Genomic DNA, 12392 nt, shown 5'->3' with positions numbered 1-12392 from the left:
GGTCATAGAAATGTATTTATCTTATGACCTGCTTGGCCACATTTTAAACTCATTTACTGAGACGAAGTTAGTCGTGTGTTTGATAAATAAATAGTATAATAATTTCTGTGGTACTTACTCGGGATGGCGTTAACAGACAAGGCTAATTTTCCACTTGGACAGCTTTTAGTTAAGTGTATAACTTGTGACTATTTACATTGTAAATGAACTATTTTGTAATTTTTTTCTGGCGTAGAGAATGAAAACGTAAACTACTGTCTTCTGTATGACTTTTATTAAAACAAGTTAATAATAACGATAATTTTTATTTACTCGGAGGTTGCATCCGTTGTGTGGAGCCCACAATATATAACAAACATTGAAAGGATTGAAAATGTTCAGCAAATTTTTTTGAAATACCCAGATTATAAAAACAATAAAACGCTTTACACTTACAGCCGATCTGCTAAACAAAATTATTTTTTTATCCTTGAAAATAGACGCACTATATCTGAATTATGCTATTTACATAAATTATTAAATTATAAAGTAGACTCTTTTAACCTACTCTCCAAAATTGAATGTAGTTATGCAGAAAGCAGCCAGTCCACAATTTTGAAACAGTAAGGAAAATCCTATGTTCTGCTAAAAACAATCAGACCGCTTTCATTCTAAAAACTGTATTAATCACCTTCTGAAAATGGTGTCGATCACAAAAACTGCTTTTTTCAATTTGAAGAAAACAACTACAGCACTAGAAAAAATATGGTACATTAAAAATTATTGAAACTCGTCAAATACATAATTAGATTCTTGTTTGTAATATTTAAAAAAGTCATGTTCTCATTATTTTTCATTTGTTAGAGTCGAAAACATTCCAACTGTTGTGTAGACTTGATTGTTCACTCTTTTCACAAAAGTGCTATTATCTCAGTTTCACTTTTTTATGGCTGGCTGCTTTCTGCATAATTACGTTCAATTAATCTTACTGTCCCCTTTCGCGTGACAAGAAATAAGTATTTATTCCATCTGCCAGTCTGTAGCACTAACTATGTTCAACAATCTTTCCTCTATTGTTCTTGCTCAAATTATAATGCTTTTATTTGATATGTTTCACATGTCCCTTTATTTATTTAAAATAAATTAAGGCTCTTCTTTCAACAAAACAATTCATGGCTTTTGCACCACGATAATGCATCTGCTCATACTTCATTGCTGGTTCGTGAATTTTTGGCCAAAAACAATCCTGTAACGATGCCCCAGCCTCCATATTCGTCAGACATGGCTCCGCGTGACTTTTCCCTATTCCCAAAAATAAAGAGAACCTCAAAGAGCCGTTGTTTTACAAGCATAGATGACATTAAAAACGCATCGCTGAAAGAGCTACAGGCTATCCCAAAGATTGAGTTAAAGAAGTGTTTCAAGGATTGGATGAAGCGCTGGCACAAGTGCATAATATCTAATGGGGACTATTTTGAAGGCGACAACATTAACGTAGACAAATAAATAATTAATTATCATTTTCTGAACACACCTCGTACAAGTTAAATATATCAAATGAACGATAGAAGAAAGAGTGTTGTGCATAATTAGTGCTACAGACTGGCAGATGGAACGAATACTTATTTCTTGTCATGTAAAAGGGGACATTAAGATTAATTTTGGAGAGTCGGTTAAAAGAGTCTACTTTATTTAAAAAATCCATTTTGTTTAGTAGATTGGCTGTAGGTGCAAAGCGTTTTATTATTTTCATAATCTAGGTATTTAAAAAAATTCCGTTGAATATTTTCAATCCTTTCAATGTATGTTATGTATTGTGGGCTCCACACAACGGATGCAAACTCCAAGTTACTGCATACAAAAGTGTTGTATAGAGTCTTCTTTTTTTAAAGGGTTGTGAAATTCTTAAAATGAATCCCAGAATTTGGTAACCTTTTTAACCATAGAATTTATGTGAGACCCAGACAGCAATCTACTATCAAGAATTACTCCTAAGTCTCTAATCTCGCTGCATTGTGATATGGAATTATCATTGATTGTATATTTGTGCGTGATGAAATTTTTCCTTTTACTAAATGTCATTGAATAATATTTTGAGGTATAAATGTACAATTGATTTTTATTACGAAAATCAATTAGACGATCAAGATCTTCTTGGATATTTACACAGTGCGATATATCTTTGACATTGGCAAAGATCTTTGCATCATCAGCAAAAGGTAGAAATTCAGAAATTTTCAAGCACCTTAAATTTATATTTATGCAGGGTGTTCTTTAAACCCCGTCACATCCGAAACCACGATGATCAGTATGAGCAAGAAGACATATTGGCACATTAAAATAAATTTTTAGAATGAACATTAGAATTTTTACTTCTGCAAGGGAGAAGCGAGGAGAGGCGAGGGGGGAGTCTGACACACCGTCAACCACATGGCCACGCCCCCCTCGCTTCTCCCCTGCAGAAGTAAGCAACCATTTTGTTTTTTTGAATATTTAATTTTTTTAATTTTCTTCATTCTAAATAATTTTTTTTAATATGCCAATATGTCTTCTTGCCCATACTGATCATCGTGGTTTCGGATGTGACAGGGTTTAAAGAACACCTGTATATATATATATATTTTTTTACAATATACATAAGAGGTAAAATAGAGTATTAAAAAAATAAAGGATAATTACATAGCAATGAAACACATACTAAAGTAAAAATAGACAAAAAAATCCCACAAAGGCATGGCCTGTTCGTGGGTATACAAGAAAATGTTAATTAATTTTTGCTCCTATAATAAATAGACAGTTATAATATTTTTGTGTAACATAAGAAAAAGAAAATAAAATATTCTGTAAAAGATTATACGGTATTTAAAAAAAATATTAATTAAAAAAGGAAATAAAAAATATAAAAAAACATAAAAATATTCCTTATTATTAAAGGGCAACAAAATATATCATAGAAAAAAAGAGTTCATATCTTTAGTTTGAATCCAGGATAGTGCGTGTTTTTTAAGAAGGAAAATTTTGAATGTTTGGAATAAATGAAATTATCATTAATATAGAGAGAAAATAAAATGAATGATGACAGAGAGATCTTTAGGTCTCTAGCATCTGCATGTGGATGGTGGACTTTTGGATCCCCCCAATGTCAATGTTAGTAAATAAAATTTTCTAATAATGAGAAATTAATAATGTACTCAATTAAGACTGTTGTTTTTATCCGTTTTTAGGTTATGTGGAGTTCGGAGATTTGCGCTGCGAGGCGGAGAGCCATGCCCAAAAGGTGGGAACCTTCGCAGGGGTGTTCTGCCCAGTGGTCCTGTCTATGTTCAGTGCCCTGGTCTTCATCAGGATGGGTAAGGCTTCCCAATTTATCGTTGCTCCAGTGTGATATTTTGTTTGTTTTAGCTACACTTTTGATCTATAATGAATAACACTATCTAAATGAGATGGTAAATAGAGCCAAAAAAAACCTTAGGCTTTGTTATCAGAACAACAAGAGAGTTTTAGTCTGTTGATGCATTCAAAATATTATACATGGCCCTAGTAAGAAGCCAGTTAGAATACGGGTCCTCAGTTTGGTCTCCTCATTATGTTACCCATATAAACAGTGTGGAGAAGGTCCAACACAAGTTTTTAAGATTTATGAATTTCAAATTAAACATTGCAATTGAAGAGCTTACCTATAAATGTTTAAAGAAGCAGCTTACCCACCACATACCGCACACCGCATCTGAGGACATAAGTCTCCTTGGCGGTGCCCACATACACGGAAAATTTGCTAATTGTCAAACGAGAAAAGCTGCCCGAAGGAGCTCTCTGAAATCTGGTAGCCTTAGCATCTTTGTGCTGAAAGAAAGTAATCCAGAAGTACATAATATGTACTTCATTGGATTGAGAAGAGAGGGAAGTGAATTCTTCACTGACTGGGATTAAATTGATTGGACATGATCAATTCGCCGAAATGATTACAAAACTTTTTAAAAGCCTTGAAATTCTTTTTAGAAGCCACCAGATCTGTATATCCGACAGGACCTATAACAGGGCCACGGATAGTAGCGAGAAGCTCCATTCGGTAATCATAGAGAAGGGGAAAGGGACAAGACCACAGGATGTGTTCAGAAGATTGGTTAGGATATCCGCAGCAGCACGAAGGGGAGTCAACAATATTAAAAACAAATATTTTTTTATTAAATTTACCATGACCTGATAAAAACTGCGTAGTCCAGTGATCGGGGATAACCCAAGAAGATTCTAAGCGCTGACGGATTGAAGGAAAAAAAAGAAAGGTAACCCTCCCTGAAGAGGAAGATTCCCATCGCGATTGCTAAGCATTAAGAAGAGCATTTAAAGTCATTTTTCTAATATTTGATTGAGACATTCGTTCAGTTGGGAGTAGACGGATGCCACCAATAACAGAGGGACGCCTTCTTTTTAGGTGGAAATTTGCAGATCGTCGCTGAACCTCCAGATCTAAAGGAAACAAGCCCGTTAGAACCGGGAGCGCATCCGTTGAGCATGTCCTATATGCTCTAGAAAGAAGCAGTTAAAATTAATATGTATTAGTGATCGAAGAGAAATTTCAGATTTAGTGCTGCTTTTCTAGCTATTAAATAATGTTCTTGACAGTCCCGAACTTTTAAATTGTGTGAATTTTTATGTGAGACAGCATGGGACGAAAAAAAATACTTCTTTTGTTGTTGAATTGCATAGTTCAAACTATGCTAAATACTCGCCTATTCCACGGCTCCACATGTTAGCAAACAAACATGGAAACTTAGATTTATTTCATTTATCTTTATACCAATTAAAATCGTTACTTTTTAATCATTTCTTTTCTAAATTATAAAAAATACTAAGTGTTATACTTGTTTTACTGTTTATGCTATGATACATCGCCTCTGTTACTTCAATACTTTTTTATATTTAAACCGGTGATTCCCTAAGTGGTCTATATCGACCCCCAGGGGTCTATAACAACCTGCAAGGGGTCTACGTCAACGAAAAAAAAATTGGGGGTCCATGAAATGAAAATGGGGGTCCACGATAGTGGATCTCAACATACACTGATAGCGCTTCTGTACTTCTGGCTGCAAAAGAACATACCCGTTACTTATCCTGTATTATGGAATATAGCGAGCAAATTTTTAATTTCCTTTCCATCGTCATACCTAGTGGAAAGGGGGTTCAGCGCTGTTACCAATCTCCTAACGAAAAAAAGGAACAGACTGGACATCATTGGCCGAGGAGATTTAAGATTAAACCTGACAAAATTGACGCCAAATGTTGATAATTTATTATTAAAGCATCAGGTTCATACTTCCCACTAAAAACATTTACTTATTGCGTAGTTTACTTTATGTTACGTTTATTTTATATAACAGATACAAAATTTTATTTTGGGTAGTTTTAATTTAAATTCAATTAATAAATGAGTTGGACCTTCTCCACACTGTTTATATGGGTAACATAATAAATTTCTTAGATATATTAATTTGAAGATGGGTTTTTTTTACTAATCAATTCAATTATAACAAAATTTTAGACTCTCTTAAATTAACTAAATTGCAAGAACGAAGAACATCGACCGATCTTATGACTTTATATAAAATAATAAAACCAATGTTTGAGACCCCTGATCTACTGAAATTGATTTCATTCTATGTACCACCTAGATTAAGCAGGACATCTACAATCAAAATTGTCGAACGGTAGCTCAATATAACTCACCTATTGTTAGATTACAGAATACCGGGAATGAATATGCATCACATTTTGATATATTTAGTTTATCTCTGCCTAACTTAAAAAATAAAGTGACCAACATATTTTTATCAAAAAGAGCAAATCATCTTCAGAAGATTGGGTTGGAATAGTTATAATTTGATTGATTAATGTTTTTTGTTATTGTATAATTTCTTTAAAATATGTATGTATTTCAAGTAATTAATAATGTGTACAGTGCGAGTATATTAATATTTCACACTCGATTTTTTTTTTTTTTAATATTTTTATTTCTAAGCACTCTTTATACCACATATATGTAAATGGCAGAAATGCCGTATATAAATAAATAAATAAATAATGAGGAGACCAAACTGAGGACCCATGGTGATAGGTGTATTGGTTTTAGTATTATATGCCAAATAAATCCATTTATTTCCAGGATTTATTATCGGAAACGCCGGACTACTCGTGACCCTGATGCAGTTTGGAATCTCCTATCTTATACTCATATTCACAGTCTGTTCTGTGTGTGCCATTTCGACCAATGGCGCTATCGAAGGTGGCGGAGTATACTGTATCCTTTTGCTGAGCAATTCAACAAAAAACGAAATTGCATTAGACCCATTCTTATACAGAATTCCACACCCTTGGTCCTCAGTAGAGATGCGCCGAATATTCGTATTCGGTATGTTAAGCGTGGTTTTTTATTCCAAATGAATGATAATTTTTCTTAATGCATTTTTCCCAGTCATGATAAGCAGGTCTTTGGGTCCTGAATTCGGCGGAGCCATCGGCACACTATTCTTCTTCGCCAACATAGTGTCTTCGGCTCTCTGCTTCTCCGCCTGTACTGAGGGCATCATAGAGAACTTCGGGCCATCAGGTAATGCCGACGTGTTTTCATTTTATAATCCAGATAAGCCTCGAGAGGGCAGACTACACTTACGAAGATATGGAGTCGATGTTGAAAATCGCAAGTCTACAAAATGAGATGGAGATTTTTATGTCCCTATGAAAAACTGTCAGCAACAAAAGTATTCTAGTATGCATCTATTAAGGTTAAACAATGTTTTGAGTATGTCCAAATGCTTGCAGACTGCCTGGATTTCCTCCCTAGGGAGTTATTAATATCAGGTCATAAGCCCTGTACATGCCTAGACTACCATATTCCCTTATCAAAAATTATTTCCCTCTCTGTTGCAACAAATTTAGATATGAATAACTCCCTGGGGAGGAAATCCAGCCAGTCTGCAAGTGTCCGGACATACTCAAAACATTGTTGAATTAACTACCCGGTAAAAGAAGAAGTATGAAAATTTGAAAATTGTTTTCAGGATAAACCCACATGATAAAGGTTTCAGCTCGTTCTTTCGATGTTTAATCAATGTGGCTAAAAATTAATAAATTAAAATTAAATGTTAACAAAACTAAATATATGAATATAGGAAACAAAAGAATAGAAATTACACCATCAATTGTAATAGAAAATGAAAAACTTAATGAAGTCACTGAAATTAAATATTTAGGTGTAATGTTGGATTCAAAACTTACATTTCACCAAAACGCTAAGATGGTAATAAATAAGATTGCAAAAAAATATAAATTTTGGGAAGGATCAGAAGATTTATTGAAAAGGACTCTTGCAAAACTATTTACAAAGCAATTATTGAACCACACGTTAACTACTGTAGTAGCATTTTATTTTTATCAAACAAAGAAAACATAGATAAACTAACTGTATTACAAAATAAAGCCTTTAGAATCATTTTGAAAAAAAACAGATACACGAGGGTAAAGTCGATGGTAAATGAAATGAAATTATTAACATATAAACAAAGAATATTTTACAATACAATGATATTTGTTCATAAAATTATAAACTCTAATAAAAAAACAGAATTTTGAAAAAAATTGATCGGAACCAGCATGAACACGATCACAATACTAGAGAAAAGAACAAAATTAGACTTCCATTTAGGAAAAAGGCAAAGTCACAAAATTTAATTTTATTTAAAGCAATTAAAAAGTATTACGAAATGGAAAAAAATATTTATGAAGAAAAAAACATATCAAAATTTAAAATAATGGTCAAGACATATGTGATAAACATATTATAAATTAAATATATTTGCAATTTTATTATTAGAACACACATAACAATATGTATGATATGTGTGCCCTACTTTAAGATTTAAATTTTAAAAAATAAAAAAAACATAGGCAGAATGGTGAATGTTACACAGTGTGTAAAGTGGCCACTTAAACTAGCCAACGACAGGTCGTAAGCCCTGTAAATGCCTAGATTTCCATGTTACCTTCTCAAAAATGTTTTCCCTCTCTGTTGCAATAAATTTTAATGTTTTAAAAAAAAATTGTCTCTTAAGCAAAAAGACTAAAAGTCCTAATTAATTCTATGGTTTTCTGTGTAAAGCCCTGATTCTGACGTAGCCTTCTAATTTATCTATACTTCTATTTACTGGAGACAAATTTAAAATCAATCTGAAAAAGCACATGATGACTGAACTAACTAGACTAGACGAGACATAAAATGACTAGACAATATTAAATTTCTAATGTAACCCTAACGGGTTTTTTAAAATTGTAAATAAATAAAAAATCCCAGTAAATTTAATTTTTCAATATACGCTTTTTTACTTGCAATATTTTAAGTACTCTGTAATGGTAAGAATCTGAAGCCTGAACGTCTAATTTCTGTTTCCAGGGTACCTGGTGGACGGCCTTCCCGACGGGCAGTGGTGGCGCGCCCTGTACGGCTCGGGCCTGGCGCTGGTGGCCCTGTGCATCAACCTGCTGGGGGCCCGGCACTTCGCGAGGGCCAGCCTGGCCATCTGGGGCGCAGTCACCCTGGCCCTGGCCAGCGTTCTGGTGTCCTTCCTCGTGCCGGGAGAGAAACAGGTGGGCTAGAGTGCCTGGCGAAGGCTGCGCATACACATTCTATGTGAGTGTGATGTTTTACATCATAAAAGGAGCCGCATCCTCGGGGGACCGCTGGTTAAACCTGAGGATGGTAAAGAGCTCGCCCCCTACCTAATAGCCTGATACTTTACAGATTTGGGCTTGGAGGGGGAGATTTAGCAAAATGTGAACTCTCGCCTTCCACACAGTAGCCAGGCTCTTTATAGACCTGGGCTAGGAGGGCGAGAACTATTCACGGGGACCCGTCACAATAGATCTTCACAGGTAGCAGTGACATCAGGAGCTTAGATCATAGCACTGACCCCAACCTCTAAAAATAAGAAGAAGAATGTTACACAATGTTTAAAGTGGCCACTTAAACCAGCTATTTTTTATTTATTTATTTATTCATATTTTTTCTCTTACAAACTATAATTAATAATAAAAATAATGTGACCTCACTGGGGTGACCCATGCCGAGGACACTTAACAATATATATTTTTTTGAATATTTTTACATTTGCGAGTAAACAAAGAATACTAACTTAATAAACAGATAATTAACAAAATGTTCAGACAGTTTTAAACACTACGTATATATGTTTATAATTTATTTATGTACATCTATATTATTAACAAATTACAACAGAGATTGAGAATCCCTTAAAGAAGGAAATATGGAAGTCTAGACATTTACAGGGCTTATGACCTGTCAATGGCTGGTTTAAGTGTTAAAAATAAGTTTAAGGTTTAAAATCAACAAATTTAAGAATTTAAGAAATATGGATGTTCAAACATAGGCAAAATGGTGAATGTTACACAGTGTGTAAAGTGGCCACTTCAACCAGCCCATGACAGGTCATAAGTCTTGTAAATGCCTAGACTCCCATATTCCCTTCTCAAAAGTGTTTTCCCTCTCTGTTGCAACAAATTCAAATATGAGCAACTCCCTAGGGAGAAAATCCAGCCAGTCTGCAAGCATTTGGACATACTCAAAACATTGTTGAATTAACTACCTGGTAAAAGAAGAAGTATAAAAATTGGTTTTCAGGCATTGCCTAGTAGGTGAATTGGTTCAGCCGGATGAATCTCACCCACGTGATAAAGGTTTCAGCTCTTTTACTTCTCAAGAGTCAACAGATGGAAGAGTTGAGGAAATGTGGATGTTCAAACATGGGCAGAATAGTGAATGTTACACAGTGTGTAAAGTAGCCACTTAAACCAGCCATTGACAGGTCATAAGCCCTGTAAATTCCTAGACTTCCATATTCCCTTATTTAAGGTTTTCCCATCCCTGTTGTAATTTGTTAATCTTAACGACTCCCGAGGGGGTGAAATCCAGTCTTTGTCTACAAACATTTGGACAAACCCAAATATTGTAATCCATATTATTTATATTACAAAACGCACAATGAAAGAACAAAACCTAACATAAGCTATACACTTGTGGGGCAGTTGATTCAATATTGGTTTGGACGAATGAGACAATCCATTTTACTTCTACCTAGATCCACTATCCATTTTTTTATAGCCTTTTTGAAAATTTTCTTTTTACTAATTGTTTTAATAGATAGCGGAAGTACGTTATATATTTTTTATTTATAAATCATATAACACAAAGTATTTTACAAGTATAATACGTTGAATTACATTCCCAGGAGTTACAACAACTCAATTCGGGACATAAATAATATTAACATTTAGAAAATAACACATATTGAGAACAACAAAGAAACAAAGCAAGTTTAGCACCTTTATAACTAAATATAGCACAACAATATATACACCAAAAACCTTTTCTTACGCAAGCAGAATAAATATAGTAAAACAACGCTTTAAAGAATAAAAAAAGTAGTGAATCTACTAAGGGAGATAAGGTCATTAACATCACATGCCATGCAGATGATGCTGCCATAGTGATGATGAGAACATATCCATCTCAGTTAGTAAACATCTGGATGCCTAAGAAATGTCGTATAGTACAATGAACACACGATTATTGGAAACATAATTCGGATATACAAAACGTGTGTCAGACCAAATCATGGTGTATACAACAGAGGCGAGGATAGATAGAGAGAAAATAAAAAATACAAAAAACCAAGTAGAAAAACTAAATAGATAAACCAAATAACTGCTCAGAACGTCAAAGATGAAAGTCCTTTATTTTATTTTATTAACATAAACGGCAAATCTGCCTTTTACAAACATTTATAATGCTACATATTTGGCTTAATTTAAAAAAAATATTTTTTTAAAAAACATAAATTTCCTTACACTCGATTTATAAAAAAAAAGTACCCAAAAATTATGCAAGATTAGTATTAAAAAAATTAACCCAAAAATTATACAGCATATTCAGTAGAATGTTTAAATAATAAAACATTCTACAGTAATACAACAAGAAAATCATAAGTACTGTTTCATACAGCTGGGCAAAGTGAACAAAAAACTGTGAATATTATGAAATGCATGAATAAATAAATATAATTACCATTCACCATCTTTAAAAAAGTTCAAAAGGTTTGTTCTATAGGAACAATACCCTACACTAAACATATCCGATACGTGGGAATAACTATTGCCGAGTTCATAAAGTCTATTTAATACGGCATTACAAGTATACACTGTCCGTGAATTGTTGCTACAAAACGGTGGCACCTGTCTAGTCGTTCTTCCAGGCACCCCGAAGTTGATGAGAGATAATAGTTCAGGGCAATCCCATATTGAATTTACAATTTTGAATAAATTTAAAAGGTCTATAATTTTTCTATAGGTAATATTGATAGGCCATACGCCCTGTATATGCCTGGACTTGCATATTTCCTTCTCCATAATGTTTTCCATCTCTGTTGTAACTTGTTAGTAAATAAATTATTTTTTTTATTTTTTATTAAACCTTGTATATTGTCTATATACACTGCATTGAGAATTATCATATAAAAATATATTTATCTGCCCATCAAGAACTAACGTTTTTTTTTTTCCTTTTTTCTTAAGCTAAATACAATAAATATGCATGCAAAAGCTTCAAGGTCCTACTGTGCTATTTAATTATAATATTATGATAAAAAATGTCATATTTAATATTGTTTTTGTCAGTAAAAAATTGAATATATTAATAATGAGAAGCGTAGATACAAATAGACATTTATTTAACCTTTTTAAAGCTATAAATTGTAAGATTTAACGCATAGAATTAAGAATAGTCCAGAAGGAGCGTAGAATGATATTTGAATACATCGGACTGTGTCCAATAATTCCCCCACTTTGACACTCTTTTGCCGCGTGCATACTAGAAGTCACCGGGTAATATTGCCAGATCGCGAAGAATATAACCATAACTGACACACAACGAGCATATAGATAATACAGTAAATAAATCACTGAAATTACTTGGCTTCATTAACAGAATATCCTCTGATTTTACTAATGTCCGTACAATCAAAACTCTTTATTGCTCAACTGTTCGCCCTCTTCTAGAATATGCCTCAGTGGTCTGGTCTCCATTCTATGTCAATCGCATAAATCACATTGAATCAGTCCAACATCGCTTGCTTCGAAAAATAGTGTGGATGCTCGGACTAGAGAGAGATAATTATTCTTATGCTGAAATAGAGTCGATGTTAAATATTTCTAGTCTACAAAAACGTAGAACTAATATTGACTCCATATATATGTTCGGCGTACTAAATGGTATAATCGATGTTCCATCATTACTGGGACAAGTAAAATTCAATATTGCGACTCGTAGATTGAGAAACAATGAAGTACTG

General features: G+C 33.6%; 1 protein-coding gene across 3 annotated transcripts in view; it reads left to right on the top strand.

The window, feature by feature from the left end:
- Positions 1-12392, top strand: part of LOC148275647 (solute carrier family 12 member 9) — a 32114-nt gene that overhangs the window by 1998 nt on the left and 17724 nt on the right. For 2 of the 3 annotated variants that reach the window (XM_088235385.1, XM_088235387.1), the window contains exons 2-5: positions 3204-3329; positions 6140-6274; positions 6449-6583; positions 8423-8616. In XM_088235385.1, the coding sequence (XP_088091511.1) occupies positions 3204-3329; positions 6140-6274; positions 6449-6583; positions 8423-8616 (590 nt within the window). Of the gene's footprint in view, positions 1-37; positions 170-3203; positions 3330-6139; positions 6275-6448; positions 6584-8422; positions 8617-12392 lie in introns of those variants that run through there. The other variant, XM_088235386.1, reaches the window with a different exon arrangement.

This window comes from Micrasema longulum, unplaced genomic scaffold (genome assembly GCF_059751315.1).
Source record: "Micrasema longulum isolate JH-2025_06_02 unplaced genomic scaffold, ASM5975131v1 h1tg001369l, whole genome shotgun sequence".
Lineage (NCBI taxonomy): Eukaryota > Metazoa > Arthropoda > Insecta > Trichoptera > Brachycentridae > Micrasema > Micrasema longulum.
Note: the sequence above shows the minus strand (reverse complement) of the source record. Positions and strands in the feature narration are given on the sequence as shown.